Source organism: Nanorana parkeri, unplaced genomic scaffold, assembly GCF_000935625.1.
Source record: "Nanorana parkeri isolate BGI_ZX_2015 unplaced genomic scaffold, ASM93562v1 scaffold3576, whole genome shotgun sequence".
NCBI classification, from domain to species: Eukaryota; Metazoa; Chordata; class Amphibia; order Anura; family Dicroglossidae; genus Nanorana; species Nanorana parkeri.
The window spans coordinates 1-15,951 of NW_017309844.1; the positions used below are offsets into that span (position 1 = coordinate 1).

The following is a 15,951-nucleotide window of genomic DNA, read 5'->3' on the forward strand; positions in this document are numbered from 1 at the left end:
AATGTGCTTCTTCACTCCGCCATAGCCAGGCCACGCCCCCAAAAGACACTATTCTGACTCCGATTGTTGTGATAGCGATATATCCCTTGCTGAGACCTCTATGCCTGGCCTGTATAAGCAGATATACTCACTGCGGACAATCCTTGTCAGATAGCTGAACTCGTCAATACCGTTTCATCCAAAAGAGGTGTTTATTCTTTAACATCAGGGTTACAGCAGATGATAGGAACAGCAGATTGAATGGTTTCAGTATTGTGCGGTCAGAAAATGATGCCTTTTCTAGCGTAATAGAGTACATGTGTCCTAGTTACAAGTGGCCTGTTAGCTGTGGCCATGACACAGGAAGTACTGCACTCAGGAAGAAGGGAGGGGCATACATAAAAAGGAACTGTGTCATCGACCCCAGGAATATCAAGGAAGGCAACATTGAAAAATAAATACACTACCACAAAAGGCCACTAGATGGCAATATAGGAACAAATATAGAATGACTATAGAAAATGATATAGGGAAAACACTATGCAAAACTTCTATCTATATTAACTTCTATAACATATTCTATGCCCCATTGGGGCTGCACAGACACAACCTCCCCGATGTCTGTGTCTATGTGACAGGTATCGGGGGAAGGGGATCACAGCAGGAGGAGGCACACACACTAACAGGCTGGGAAACGCTGCTAGACCAGAATGGATGGCCGGCCTTGTTGCAAGGAATAACCTAGCGAGGGCGATCTGGGGCGTCCCGAGGCCGGGAGCCATCATCGCTCGTGCGCTATGACATCATCATGCATGTGCGGCCATCTGAATGACGCCTGCTGGCGGCCTTCTTGGTGCTGGACGGCGGTAGAGAGACGAGGGGATGAGGCATGCTGCCGGGTCCCCTCCTTTCTCCTGACACTGTCGGGCTCTCGGTCCATGACTGAGTGCCTGACTTTGTAGAGGGGGTGTCACCAAAGTGACTGCCAGTTATTGTGGTGTCACCCGGGTGCGGCCCCCCCCCAACACCCTGTAGTGATGCCAATGGTGGGAGGCTTTAACACTCCTCTGAATAGCAATCCATTGGGCTGTAATGCAGTGGCTGCTCGGTGATCAAGAGTTGATACCTAGAGTTGTCCTAGGAGGTTGGACGCCTTCCCTTCAGGTCTGCTGAAATATGTCTAGCCTGTTATGTATCAAGATTCCCTGCTGCATGAGATGGTCTCTAGTAGGGATGCACCGATACCGATACTAGTATCGGTATCGGTGCCGATACTAGAGTATTTGGGTGAGTACTCGTTGTGACAGACCCCCGTACTCAGGATGAGTATGTCCGCCGCTGTCTTCTTTCTTGCTGAGGAGATATTGGAACCTGAAGATCCTTAGCTCCCAGTTTCCCCAGTCACTAGCCAAGGCTTGAGTGTAGGTGAAACAAACTCTCCTTTATTGAGCGACTGCACAAACTTTTATACAGCAAGTGATGAGATCAGATTATAATCCCATCACATCCACCTCCCCTCCCAGACCATCGGTGTGCTCAACACCACAGGTGTCCACCTGCTAACGAACTCCAGACAGCCATAGCAAGAGCCTGGCCAGAATGTCATTGTTCTGAGCTCCCTCAGAGAACAATGGGAGATAACGAGGGATGGTGCTGATAGTCTTTCCCTAACCAGGTCACACAGCATAACGCACTCAAACATAACCCAACACCAATACACATTTAACTCATAAACTCATCACCATGTCGTCACACTCGTATTCGCCCAAATGCTCCGATACCTAGCACGAGTACTTCCTGTATCAGGAAGCCGGGCAGCGCGTCATTACACGCTGCCGGTTTCCTGATTGGCCAGGAAACGGCTCCATGCTCTCTCGTCACTTGTGATGAGAGAGCACGGAGCCGACTTCCTGGCCAATCAGGAAGCTGGGTAGCGTGCAAAGCCGGCGTCATATGCTCCCTCGTCATCTCATGAATCATAATATTAAGAAAGTGACCTTAAAGCATTAGTTTGTATTGCTTTAGAAAACATGTGACCTGTCCCTTTAAGAAAAAGTATCGGTAATTGGTATCGGCGAGTACTTGATCAAAAGTATCGGTACTCGTACTCGGTCTTAAAAAAGTGGTATCGGTGCATCCCTAGTCTCTACATAGCAGCTTTCCAGATGGAGGATATCTCAACAATATCTTTGGAGGCCATACCTGGACCTTCCCGGATTGGACATTCAGGGATTGCCTGGAATGTCACCTTCACACACCGGGCTCTTCAAAATGGCTCTTTCCAGACGTAAGTGTACTGAGTAAGTTAACTGCAGAGTGCTTTCTGAGCCCCCAGGTCTGACCCTGTCTCTGAAGACGCACTTTGTAAGTAAGGCCAGTCAGGCTGAAGCGCGGGGAGCTACCTCGTTATTTGCACCATTGGGGCATCATTTAAGATTTCTCACCACTAGTTGGTTTCGTCTTTGGTCAGGGTCAAGGCTGAGGGATCTAGCACTGGTGGGGGTGGTGAGTGGAGTTCTGCTCGCTCCGCACTCTTTCCCACCGATTAAGACTAGAGGAAGCACAACATGGATCTCTGGTATCTGGGCTACTTCTCCACTGCCCACCTACTGTAACTACTGTCAACTCCGGCCCCAACAAACCCTCATCAGCACTTGTGAGTTACTACTGTGCAGATGGAACATGAAGAACTCTGTATTTGTCTGTATGGTATCATTGGTTGCTAAGGTGCTGGTGGCCATCACAACATCTTTGGCTGCCATGATGTACCCGTCTGCATCCTAGCAACCAATGACGCCTGTGCGGCCCAGCTGCTATAGTCTCTGTGAACCTCCATTTGTGTCTCTGCATGGCATCATTGGTTGCAGATGGCCAGAGAGGGATCACTATGATGAGGATGGCCAGAGTGGGATCACTATGACGCAGCTAGCCAGAGAGGGATCACTATGACGCAGCTAGCCAGAGAGGGATCACTATGATGAGGATGGCCAGAGAGGGATCACTATGACGCAGCTGGCCAGAGAGGGATCACTATGACGCAGATGGCCAGAGAGGGATCACTATGATGCAGATGGCCAGAGAGGGATCACTATGATGCAGATGGCCAGAGAGGGATCACTATGATGAGGATGGCCAGAGAGGGATCACTATGACGCAGATGGCCAGAGAGGGATCACTATGATGCGGATGGCCAGAGAGGGATCACTATGATGAGGATGGCCAGAGAGGGATCACTATGATGCATACCTGGACCTTCCCGGATTGGACATTCAGGGATTGCCTGGAATGTCACCTTCACACACCGGGCTCTTCAAAATGGCTCTTTCCAGACGTAAGTGTACTGAGTAAGTTAACTGCAGAGTGCTTTCTGAGCCCCCAGGTCTGACCCTGTCTCTGAAGACGCACTTTGTAAGTAAGGCCAGTCAGGCTGAAGCGCGGGGAGCTACCTCGTTATTTGCACCATTGGGGCATCATTTAAGATTTCTCACCACTAGTTGGTTTCGTCTTTGGTCAGGGTCAAGGCTGAGGGATCTAGCACTGGTGGGGGTGGTGAGTGGAGTTCTGCTCGCTCCGCACTCTTTCCCACCGATTAAGACTAGAGGAAGCACAACATGGATCTCTGGTATCTGGGCTACTTCTCCACTGCCCACCTACTGTAACTACTGTCAACTCCGGCCCCAACAAACCCTCATCAGCACTTGTGAGTTACTACTGTGCAGATGGAACATGAAGAACTCTGTATTTGTCTGTATGGTATCATTGGTTGCTAAGGTGCTGGTGGCCATCACAACATCTTTGGCTGCCATGATGTACCCGTCTGCATCCTAGCAACCAATGACGCCTGTGCGGCCCAGCTGCTATAGTCTCTGTGAACCTCCATTTGTGTCTCTGCATGGCATCATTGGTTGCAGATGGCCAGAGAGGGATCACTATGATGAGGATGGCCAGAGTGGGATCACTATGACGCAGCTAGCCAGAGAGGGATCACTATGACGCAGCTAGCCAGAGAGGGATCACTATGATGAGGATGGCCAGAGAGGGATCACTATGACGCAGCTGGCCAGAGAGGGATCACTATGATGCAGCTGGCCAGAGAGGGATCACTATGACGCAGCTAGCCAGAGAGGGATCACTATGATGCAGCTGGCCAGAGAGGGATCACTATGACGCAGATGGCCAGAGAGGGATCACTATGATGCAGATGGCCAGAGAGGGATCACTATGACGCAGATGGCCAGAGAGGGATCACTATGAAGCAGATGGCCAGAGAGAGATCACTATGATGCAGATGGCCAGAGAGAGATCACTATGACGCAGCTGGCCAGAGAGGGATCACTATGACGCAGATGGCCAGAGAGGGATCACTATGACACAGATGGCCAGAGAAGGATCACTATGATGCAGATGGCCAGAGAGAGATCACTATGACGCAGATGGCCAGAGAGGGATCACTATGACGCAGCTGGCCAGAGAGGGATCACTATGACACAGATGGCCAGAGAGGGATCACTATGATGAGGATGGCCAGAGAGGGATCACTATGACGCAGCTGGCCAGAGAGGGATCACTATGACGCAGATGGCCAGAGAGGGATCACTATGATGAGGATGGCCAGAGAGGGATCACTATGACGCAGCTGGCCAGGGAGAGACCCTTTGACCCAGTTGGGCACACTGGGATCGAGTCAATCACTTTACAACGAATGTAATTATAAAACAATATAAATATTTAGTCCTCCTTTGTTACATTGTAACGTCTCTTCATATATTTGTATCTTTATCAGGGAAATGTTCCATCTGAAGACGTCATATCTTCCACTTTCCTCCAGCAGGGGGCTCTCCAGAGTCAATGAAGCTGCCTGTGCAGTCTGATCACTACTGCAGTGACATGGTCAGTCCCGTCATGTAGTCTGATCTCCCCTTCCCTTCATCCACACGCAGTGAGATCTCTGGTGTCTGTTCAGATGAGTCTTCCTCGAAAACCATTTCCCGCACTCAGAGCAAGCATACGGCTTCTCGCCCGTGTGAGACCTCTGATGTTTCTTAAGATGGGCCTGCTGCGAAAAACATTTGCCGCACTCGGAGCAAGCATACGGCTTCTCTCCTGTGTGAGACCTCTGATGTGTGTAAAGATGGGACAGGTGTGAAAAACATTTTCCACACTCGGGACAGGAATATGGCTTCTCGCCCGTGTGCATTCTCTGGTGCCTGGTAAGAGTGGACTTATCTGAATAACCCTTCCCACACTCAGAGCAGGAGTACGGCTTCTCCCCCGTGTGATTTCTTTGATGTGCAACAAGTTCTGATTTCTGTTTATAACAGTTTCCGCACTCAGGGCAGACATATGGCCTCTCCCCCGTGTGCGATCTCTGATGTACAGAAAGATGAGTGTGCTGGGCAAAACGTTTCCCGCACTCAGAGCATGAATATGGCCTCTCCCCCGTGTGAGATCTTTGATGTATAACAAGTTCTGATTTCCGTGAATAACTTTTCCCACACTCGGGGCAGGAAAATGGCCTCTTCCCTGTGTGTAATCTCTGATGTCTGAAAAGACTGCACTTCAGTGAAAAACCCTTCCCGCACTCAGGGCAGACATATGGCTTCTCCCCTGTGTGTAGCCTCCTATGCTCTGAAAGATTGGCTTTCTGTGAATAACGTTTCCCGCACTCAGGGCAGGAAAACGGCTTCTCCCCTGTGTGTGATCTCTGATGTCTGGAAAGACTGTACTTCTGTAAAAAAGACTTCCCGCACTCAGGGCAGAAATATGGATTTTCCCGTGTGTGTAATCTCTTATGCTCAGAAAGATGGGACCTCTGTGAAAAACATTTCCCGCACTCAGGACAGGAATACAGCTTCTTCCCCATGTGAGATTTCTGATGTTCAGAAAGACTTAATTCACAGGTAAAACTTTCCCCGCACTCGGGACAGGGAAATGTCTCCTCCCCCTGAATTCCGGCACCATCCCCCGCAGGACGAGGTTGCTCAGAGTCAGAGGGATTCCATGCTCCACCCACACGGTGAAGTCCACCATCCATAGCTGAGCTCACTGTCTCTTCTCCCGCACAATCTGCTGTGATGTCCTCATCTTCCATCTTCCAACCTGGAGATAAAGTCAGAGGATCCTTTGAGGGTTCCTCCATGGCGTGTCCTGGAAACATAGAAACACATGATGGAGAGATATGAGAGGGTTAGATGACTTCACTCAACATTCCATCTGGATCAGGAGGTCTGAGGGAGCAGATGTTCTCTGTGGAGGTCCCAACCAGCTGTGACTCCTCCCCTCTTCAGTCAAACGGCCTTTGCTCCTCCTCCCAGATCAATTCTACATTTACAAAGCCCTGTCAGAAGAGGTGGAGCCAATGGGGACTGGGAGGAGCATGCTCTTCACCCAACCACAAGCCTAGGCACTGGGCCATGTGATCTCTGAGGAACAAGAGGATCAAAGTTCAGACTTGTAGATCCTTCACCACAGAACAAGTGACCCCAGGCCTAGGCTTCTGGTGATGAGCAGCACTGGAGGGAGCTTGGAGAAGTATGTGCTCCTGGAAAGAGAAGTGTTTCAGTCTTTGTTACTTTTCATCCCAACAAGACTGATAATAAAGTTTTATGTTTAGCTAGAAGTCTGCTGGAAGAAGAGGAACCGACCTAAGAAAGGCCCAATCTGTGTCCTCATATCTGTGCTCCTGGAACTAGGAGTGACACCCAACCCAATACTGCCAGCTGAGCCCCAGGACGGGGATCAGTACAGGGAGGTGACCATTACCAACCTACTATTGGCTGATATCACTCAGATCCCGCCTTACTCTGGACCAATCAGTGTGCAGCAACAGAGCAGAGATAAGAGAATATATTATGGGTCACCTGTGCTGATCTCTGTAGGAGTGTCCTCCTCTTTGAGTGTCCTCGTCATTCCACCCTCCTCCGTATGTTGCTGATCATCCCTCACATACGTCTCTTCTACGTCACCCTCAACTTTCACCTTCATCAGATCTTCACCCTAAACCAACAGAAATGGCAGAAAGTCTCATCTGACGCATTTTATGGAGAGCACAAAAAATCCTATTCTCTGCGTTCAGTGAAGGACACGGCCAAGATATGGAACCACTGGGTTATAGCGCCACCTGCAGGAGTAGAATGCTAGGCAGAAAACACTAAAAAAAAAAGGGGCGCGGCCTCTGCTGGTGACCGATCCCCCACCATGGCCTCAGTCAGTAACACTGATGAGTCAAAATGTGAAATATTTGGCTGTAGCGGGAGGCAGAAGGGCTGGAGAGCGCTACAACAACGAGTGTCTGCAGCAACTGTGAAGCATGGTGGAGGCTCCTGACAAGTCTGGGGCGGCATTTCTGCCAATGGAGTTGGAGATTTGGTCGGGATCAATGCTGAGACATACAAGATACTGATCCATCATGCCGTACCATCAGGGAGACGTGTGATTGGCCCAAAATGTATTCTGCAGCAGGACAACCACCCCAAACTATCTTCTGCGTATAGAAGAACAAGGAGACCTGGAAGTGACGGTTGGGCCCCCACAGGGCCCGGATCTCACCATCATGGGGTCTGTCTGGGGTTACATGAAGAGACAGAAGATCGGTGCTCAGTCCTCCGAGATGTCCCCAGACCAACCCACCTGCCGAGTTCCTTCATCACCTGGGTGCAAGTAAAGGGGGGTCACCCCAAATATTGATTGGAAGAAGCAGAGGGGGGTCACCCCAAATATTGATTGGAAGAAGGCAGAGCGGGGTCACCCCAAATATTGATTGGAAGTAGTAAGCAACAGAGCAGAGATAAGAGAATATATTATGGGTCACCTGTGCTGATCTCTGTAGGAGTGTCCTCCTCTTTGAGTGTCCTCGTCATTCCACCCTCCTCCGTATGTTGCTGATCATCCCTCACATACGTCTCTTCTACGTCACCCTCAACTTTCACCTTCATCAGATCTTCACCCTAAACCAACAGAAATGGCAGAAAGTCTCATCTGACGCATTTTATGGAGAGCACAAAAAATCCTATTCTCTGCGTTCAGTGAAGGACACGGCCAAGATATGGAACCACTGGGTTATAGCGCCACCTGCAGGAGTAGAATGCTAGGCAGAAAACACTAAAAAAAAAAGGGGCGCGGCCTCTGCTGGTGACCGATCCCCCACCATGGCCTCAGTCAGTAACACTGATGAGTCAAAATGTGAAATATTTGGCTGTAGCGGGAGGCAGAAGGGCTGGAGAGCGCTACAACAACGAGTGTCTGCAGCAACTGTGAAGCATGGTGGAGGCTCCTGACAAGTCTGGGGCGGCATTTCTGCCAATGGAGTTGGAGATTTGGTCGGGATCAATGCTGAGACATACAAGATACTGATCCATCATGCCGTACCATCAGGGAGACGTGTGATTGGCCCAAAATGTATTCTGCAGCAGGACAACCACCCCAAACTATCTTCTGCGTATAGAAGAACAAGGAGACCTGGAAGTGACGGTTGGGCCCCCACAGGGCCCGGATCTCACCATCATGGGGTCTGTCTGGGGTTACATGAAGAGACAGAAGATCGGTGCTCAGTCCTCCGAGATGTCCCCAGACCAACCCACCTGCCGAGTTCCTTCATCACCTGGGTGCAAGTAAAGGGGGGTCACCCCAAATATTGATTGGAAGAAGCAGAGGGGGGTCACCCCAAATATTGATTGGAAGAAGGCAGAGCGGGGTCACCCCAAATATTGATTGGAAGTAGTCAGGGGGGGGTCACCCCAAATATTGATTGGAAGTAGTCAGGGGGGGTCACCCCAAATATTGATTGGAAGTAGGCAGAGGGGGGGTCACCCCAAATATTGATTGGAAGAAGGCAGAGGGGGTCACCCCAAATATTGATTGGAAGTAGGCAGAGAGGGGTCACCCCAAATATTGATTGGAAGTAGGCACAGAGGGGTCACCCCAAATATTGATTGGAAGTAGGCAGAGAGGGGTCACCCCAAATATTGATTGGAAGTAGGCAGAGGGGGGGTCACCCCAAATATTGATTGGAAGAAGGCAGAGGGGGTCACCCCAAATATTGATTGGAAGTAGGCAGAAGGGGGTCACCCCAAATATTGATTGGAAGTAGCCAGGGGGGGTCACCCCAAATATTGATTGGAAGTAGGCAGGGGGGGTCACCCCAAATATTGATTGGAAGAAGGCAGAAGGGGGTCACCCCAAATATTGATTGGAAGTAGGCAGAGGGGGGGTCACCCCAAATATTGATAACCCCAAATATTGATTGGAAGTAGGCGGGGGGGGGGTCACCCCAAATATTGATTGGAAGTAGGCAGAAGGGGGTCACCCCAAATATTGATTGGAAGTAGCCAGGGGGGGTCACCCCAAATATTGATTGGAAGTAGGCAGGGGGGGTCACCCCAAATATTGATTGGAAGAAGGCAGAAGGGGGTCACCCCAAATATTGATTGGAAGTAGGCAGAGGGGGGGTCACCCCAAATATTGATAGGAAGTAGGCAGAGTGGGGTCACCCCAAATATTGATAGGAAGTAGGCAGAGCGGGGTCACCCCAAATATTGATTGGAAGTAGGCAGAGGGGGGGTCACCCCAAATATTGATTGGGATTTCTCTTCTGATCATTTACTTTCCATTCTGTTAGTTGATAACAATAAACTCTGATCACATTTATTTCTGGAACATTCTCACTTTACAGCGTCACAGCGCACCGGCCTAAAACCTCCGCACAGTCCTGTCTGTCCGCGGGCTGGAGACCACCTATGAAGAAGAACTGCAGGCCATGAAGACTGATATCACCCGCATAGGTGGCCGCGTGAGTGAGCTAGAGGGGGGCGCGGATACCTTCTCCTCGCGCCTATATACTCACCAACATGCTCTCAGCGACCACACGGTCCAGATTTCCAGACCTCATATTCCAGCTTAGAGGACATGGATGGGAGGAGCCACCGGAATAATCTACGCATCAGCGGCATCCCGGAGACTGGAAATGCATCTGCTCTTTTACCTACCGTCACGGCTCGGTTCATTGGCAAACCTCTGGATATGGGTTTGGTGATTGGAGGGCTCATAGGAACGCTGACCCCCCTCCAGACCCGGGGATATCACTCGTATACACTTCTTCATGGATAAGAAGCTATCCTGGTGGCTGCCAGGTCCAAGGCGTCCATTATGCATGAGGGATATACAGGGACTCCCTTACCAGATCTATCTAAGCAAACCCTGATGTTTCCGAGGGCCCTCCAACCCCTTCTAGAAGCACGGCATCAAGTACAGCTGGGGTTGCCCATTTCATCTGGATGGTAAATCGGCCCCATTCAAGACCCTGGGTGACCTTCATCAACTCCTGGGAGCTTTTGCCTGGCCTCACATTCAACTCCCAGAATGGCCCCTGATGCCCGTCCTCCCCGGCTTGCACCAATGCTCCAAGTGGTCTAGAGCATGCCTTCTTAAACTTTCTCCACTCGTGACCCCTTTTTGGCCGAGGAAATTTTTAAGGGACCCCAACGTCGGTCAGTGTCTCCTCCCTCCCCTAGATTGACTGCTCGTGCTCAGGAAGGCACCAAGTGCACAGAGGGGGCTGCGACCTTAAAGACTACACTACACTGCAAATTATACATTGAACTGAAATAAAACAATCTAGCTTGGTGCCCAGACCTCTTCGACCACTTGGACCCCTCACACAAGTACCGGCCATACCCCCCTAATGGCGGTCCTGGCCGGGCACTTGGATCGCGACCCCCCCCTGTTCACTTGCGGGACCCCATATGGGGTCGCGACCCACACTTTAAGAAGCACTGGTCTAGAACAACATCCAGATCTCGCCATGTCCACGCTTCAGGTAATTGAGTCTACGACTTATTCCATGGCCTGAGGAGCAGAACCGCCCACAAATTGGGCATGGCAGCCATGGACTCCCAGGGCAGGGCGTCACTGCTTCGTGCGAAGCCGCAAGACGCGGCCTCAGGTAGTGGTGCCATCTGATCGGTCACCGAAGGACAGGACACAACCTCAAGTATGAATAGCAGCCGGTCACTGGGCTGTACCCCCCAGGTGGGGAGTTGACCATCAGCAGAGGCTTTTTTTTTTTCTGCATAGCTCCCGGTGGTGGCGCTATAACTGAGCGGTTCCAGATCTGTTATCTTCCCTGCGTCCTTCATTGAACAGAAGAGAAAAAGAGAAATAACTATTTATGATATGAGAAGATATCAACTTGTGAGGTCCACACATCCTCATCACATGTCAGAGTGTTCCAGACCCTCATCTCCACCTACCTGATCATGGTGAGGGACGGTGAGATCTTCCTGGGTGGGATCCCGGGAATACAGAGGACGGGGACATCTCTCTGGTGGGTTCCTCTTACTGGATCCATCTGTAGGAAACACACACACTGACTGAATACATTGTTTCTATGTGTGTATCAGATGATGGGGGATCTAGGTGGACCCTCCGTACTGCTCTCTCCTCTTACCCGGTGATGTGAGGGGCGGAAGACATGACACTTCCTGTTTTGTCTCAGTCTTAGATCTGCAGACACGGAACTACAATGAGCAAGCTGTCGGCAGGGACGAGTATTTTCTTCCCCATGACAGACTAGGCGGCCTTTCCTGATCTGGTGGACCACATCCAGGAAGTAGTGAATTCAGGAAGGGCTGCATCCTGAGGGAGAAAGCGGGGTGCCATCCACCCGGACTGCAGACAGGCAGCTTCTGGAAGAGAGGGGCCACAGAGGATGCTGGGAGATGTAGTAGTTGTTATTGTGGTAGGATGAGAATAGTGCTGAAGTCTCAGGTTGGGTTCTACTCTTAGCTGCTTTCTAGGAGGGCAGAGGGGGCACCACTGACCCCAACACTAATGTCCCCCACCCTAACCTCACTAAACTCCAGTGACCCCTCTTCCTCCACAAAGTACTGGGTCCCCAGTTCCCCCTCCCCCCCCCAAAGCTCACCAATGTCCCCTCACCCTCCCACAGAGCATTAATATATCCCTCTTTCCTCCGGGGCATATTTCCCTCACTGACCACCAAGCTGTATGTAAGCCAATGCAGACAAGTTCTATTCTACAGACAACTACGTGTCCCCTGAATATCCCTGAACTGAGGCTGTCCTGTGACACCTTAGTAGCACTCAGACACTGAGCCACCTTCTCCCGCTCTGATCACCCCGCTCTCTTCCTCCCTCCGTCACCGCCAATCCTCCTCCTGAGAAGAAAGGAAGACCTGAGCGTTCCCAGAATCTTCCTCTGCTCTATCTGCCCGTGTCTCCTCCTGGAGCAACACAGAGCTGGAGAGCTCGAAGAATTCTGCCGACTCCTCAGAACCAAATGTCCCGGATCTGACTGGAATATCGGAGGAAGAGAAGGAGGAGGAAGAGTAGACATCAGCAATGCTGAATACTGTCTGCTCGGTGCTGGGAGGAGGAAGAAGAGGAGGAGGGGATATGAGCAGTGCTGAACTCTGTGTGCTCGGTGTTGGGAGGAGGAAGATGGAGCCACCACTGCAAAACACACAACTCACCCACACTTCACTAAATCCCTCCACTGATGTGTCCCTATGAAGGAGCGCTCCCTCATCATCACCCGACACACTGACACTACGATGATCTCCCACCCCCGCTTATAGTGAGGGGCGGGGTTATGGATGATCTCCCACCCCTGCTTATAGTGAGGGGCAGGGTTATCCACCTGCTCCCCCATTATTGGCCGATGACCGGGGACAAAGGCTGCACAGAGCACTATGGGTAAGCTCTGAGAACTCAATCCTTGAGATTGAGTTCAAACTTCAGTACAACCCGAATCTGAACCTCATCTCTAATACCAGAGATTGCTACGGTGACACGTCTCCAAAATGAAGACAATGTTCCGACCCCAATAATCAGGTAATGGTTCTGACCCTGAAGGGGTTAATATATACATTTCCTCACTATATATATATATATATATATTTATGAGTAGCAGCATCTGCTGGAGATCAAGGATGTCACAGTGACTATGGCGGATGAGCATGACAAGTGTAACTATAAAATATCTTATTACCTCCTCTGCTTCCAGTTTCAACAATGTCTCCTCTCTACTTCCAACTCACCTTTCACCCGGAATTTCCTGTCTGTACTCGACATCACTTCCTGCCTGTACCTGACATCACTTCCTGCCTGTACCTGACATCACTTCCTATCTTTACAATAGAGACTTCTTGTTGGTATAGGTGAGGTCACCACCATGTGGAGCCCGGAGGAACTGCAGCCTCGAGAAAGTGAGAATCGTCATGGTAATAAAATAAATAATGGTGCAGTGTAATATGTCACGTGTTGTTCTTCTTTGGAGGTTAATTCTAACACCTTCCAAGGACCCGATGATTTTCATCACGTCCTGATACTAGGGTTGTCACCTTTTCTTCAAGTGAAGCCCGAACACTCAACTGCGGCAATTCTTATGTGTGGAGAATATAGGAGGAGAGAGTGAGGAGAGGCAGCCAGGAGAAAGAGTGAGGAGAGACAGCCAGGAGAGGGAGGGAGGAGAGACAGCCAGGAGAGGGAGAGAGGAGAGACAGCCAGGAGAGAGAGCCCCATGTAGATGGGGGGTCACTCAGTGTTTGTTGGGTTTCTTGCCCCCTACAAACCTGTTATATTTCCTCCTCCCGGCCTGATCAGACATGACACTTCCTGTTTTGTCTCAGTCTTAGATCTGCAGACACGGAACTACAATGAGCAAGCTGTCGGCAGGGACGAGTATTTTCTTCCCCATGACAGACTAGGCGGCCTTTCCTGATCTGGTGGACCACATCCAGGAAGTAGTGAATTCAGGAAGGGCTGCATCCTGAGGGAGAAAGCGGGGTGCCATCCACCCGGACTGCAGACAGGCAGCTTCTGGAAGAGAGGGGCCACAGAGGATGCTGGGAGATGTAGTAGTTGTTATTGTGGTAGGATGAGAATAGTGCTGAAGTCTCAGGTTGGGTTCTACTCTTAGCTGCTTTCTAGGAGGGCAGAGGGGGCACCACTGACCCCAACACTAATGTCCCCCACCCTAACCTCACTAAACTCCAGTGACCCCTCTTCCTCCACAAAGTACTGGGTCCCCAGTTCCCCCTCCCCCCCCCAAAGCTCACCAATGTCCCCTCACCCTCCCACAGAGCATTAATATATCCCTCTTTCCTCCGGGGCATATTTCCCTCACTGACCACCAAGCTGTATGTAAGCCAATGCAGACAAGTTCTATTCTACAGACAACTACGTGTCCCCTGAATATCCCTGAACTGAGGCTGTCCTGTGACACCTTAGTAGCACTCAGACACTGAGCCACCTTCTCCCGCTCTGATCACCCCGCTCTCTTCCTCCCTCCGTCACCGCCAATCCTCCTCCTGAGAAGAAAGGAAGACCTGAGCGTTCCCAGAATCTTCCTCTGCTCTATCTGCCCGTGTCTCCTCCTGGAGCAACACAGAGCTGGAGAGCTCGAAGAATTCTGCCGACTCCTCAGAACCAAATGTCCCGGATCTGACTGGAATATCGGAGGAAGAGAAGGAGGAGGAAGAGTAGACATCAGCAATGCTGAATACTGTCTGCTCGGTGCTGGGAGGAGGAAGAAGAGGAGGAGGGGATATGAGCAGTGCTGAACTCTGTGTGCTCGGTGTTGGGAGGAGGAAGATGGAGCCACCACTGCAAAACACACAACTCACCCACACTTCACTAAATCCCTCCACTGATGTGTCCCTATGAAGGAGCGCTCCCTCATCATCACCCGACACACTGACACTACGATGATCTCCCACCCCCGCTTATAGTGAGGGGCGGGGTTATGGATGATCTCCCACCCCTGCTTATAGTGAGGGGCAGGGTTATCCACCTGCTCCCCCATTATTGGCCGATGACCGGGGACAAAGGCTGCACAGAGCACTATGGGTAAGCTCTGAGAACTCAATCCTTGAGATTGAGTTCAAACTTCAGTACAACCCGAATCTGAACCTCATCTCTAATACCAGAGATTGCTACGGTGACACGTCTCCAAAATGAAGACAATGTTCCGACCCCAATAATCAGGTAATGGTTCTGACCCTGAAGGGGTTAATATATACATTTCCTCACTATATATATATATATATATATTTATGAGTAGCAGCATCTGCTGGAGATCAAGGATGTCACAGTGACTATGGCGGATGAGCATGACAAGTGTAACTATAAAATATCTTATTACCTCCTCTGCTTCCAGGTTCAACAATGTCTCCTCTCTACTTCCAACTCACCTTTCACCCGGAATTTCCTGTCTGTACTCGACATCACTTCCTGCCTGTACCTGACATCACTTCCTGCCTGTACCTGACATCACTTCCTATCTTTACAATAGAGACTTCTTGTTGGTATAGGTGAGGTCACCACCATGTGGAGCCCGGAGGAACTGCAGCCTCGAGAAAGTGAGAATCGTCATGGTAATAAAATAAATAATGGTGCAGTGTAATATGTCACGTGTTGTTCTTCTTTGGAGGTTAATTCTAACACCTTCCAAGGACCCGATGATTTTCATCACGTCCTGATACTAGGGTTGTCACCTTTTCTTCAAGTGAAGCCCGAACACTCAACTGCGGCAATTCTTATGTGTGGAGAATATAGGAGCAGAGAGTGAGGAGAGGCAGCCAGGAGAAAGAGTGAGGAGAGACAGCCAGGAGAGGGAGTGAGGAGAGACAGCCAGAAGAAAGAGCAAGGAGAGACAGCCAGGAGAAAGAGCAAGGAGAGGCAGCCAGGAGAGAGAGTGAGGAGAGAAAGCCAGGGGATAGAGCAAGGAGAGACAGCCAGGGGAGGGAGTAAGGAGAGACAGCCAGGAGAAAGAGCAAGGAGAGACAGCCAGGGGAGAGAGCGAGGAGAGGAAGCCAGGAGAGAGAGTGATCCCAGCAACCCAGGAGAAAGAGCGAGGAGAGACAGCCAGGGGAGGGAGTAAGGAGGGCGGCTATAGATGACTACAAATTCCAGCAATACATTATACAGCAATACAAAATAAAATTAAGCTACATAC

General features: G+C 50.5%; 1 protein-coding gene across 23 annotated transcripts in view; it reads right to left on the reverse strand.

Moving 5' to 3' along the window:
• Positions 1-4,789: 4,789 nt before the first annotated feature.
• Positions 4,790-15,951, reverse strand: part of LOC108803293 (zinc finger protein 84-like) — a 17,250-nt gene continuing 6,088 nt past the window's right edge. For 2 of the 23 annotated variants that reach the window (XM_018575139.1, XM_018575129.1), the window contains one exon: positions 4,790-5,765. In XM_018575139.1, coding sequence (XP_018430641.1) covers positions 4,880-5,765 — 886 coding nt within the window. In that variant the 3' untranslated portion in view covers positions 4,790-4,879. Of the gene's footprint in view, positions 5,924-8,125; positions 8,132-15,194; positions 15,214-15,951 lie in introns of all 23 variants that reach the window. The other 21 variants (XM_018575140.1, XM_018575141.1, XM_018575135.1 and 18 more) reach the window with 18 other exon arrangements.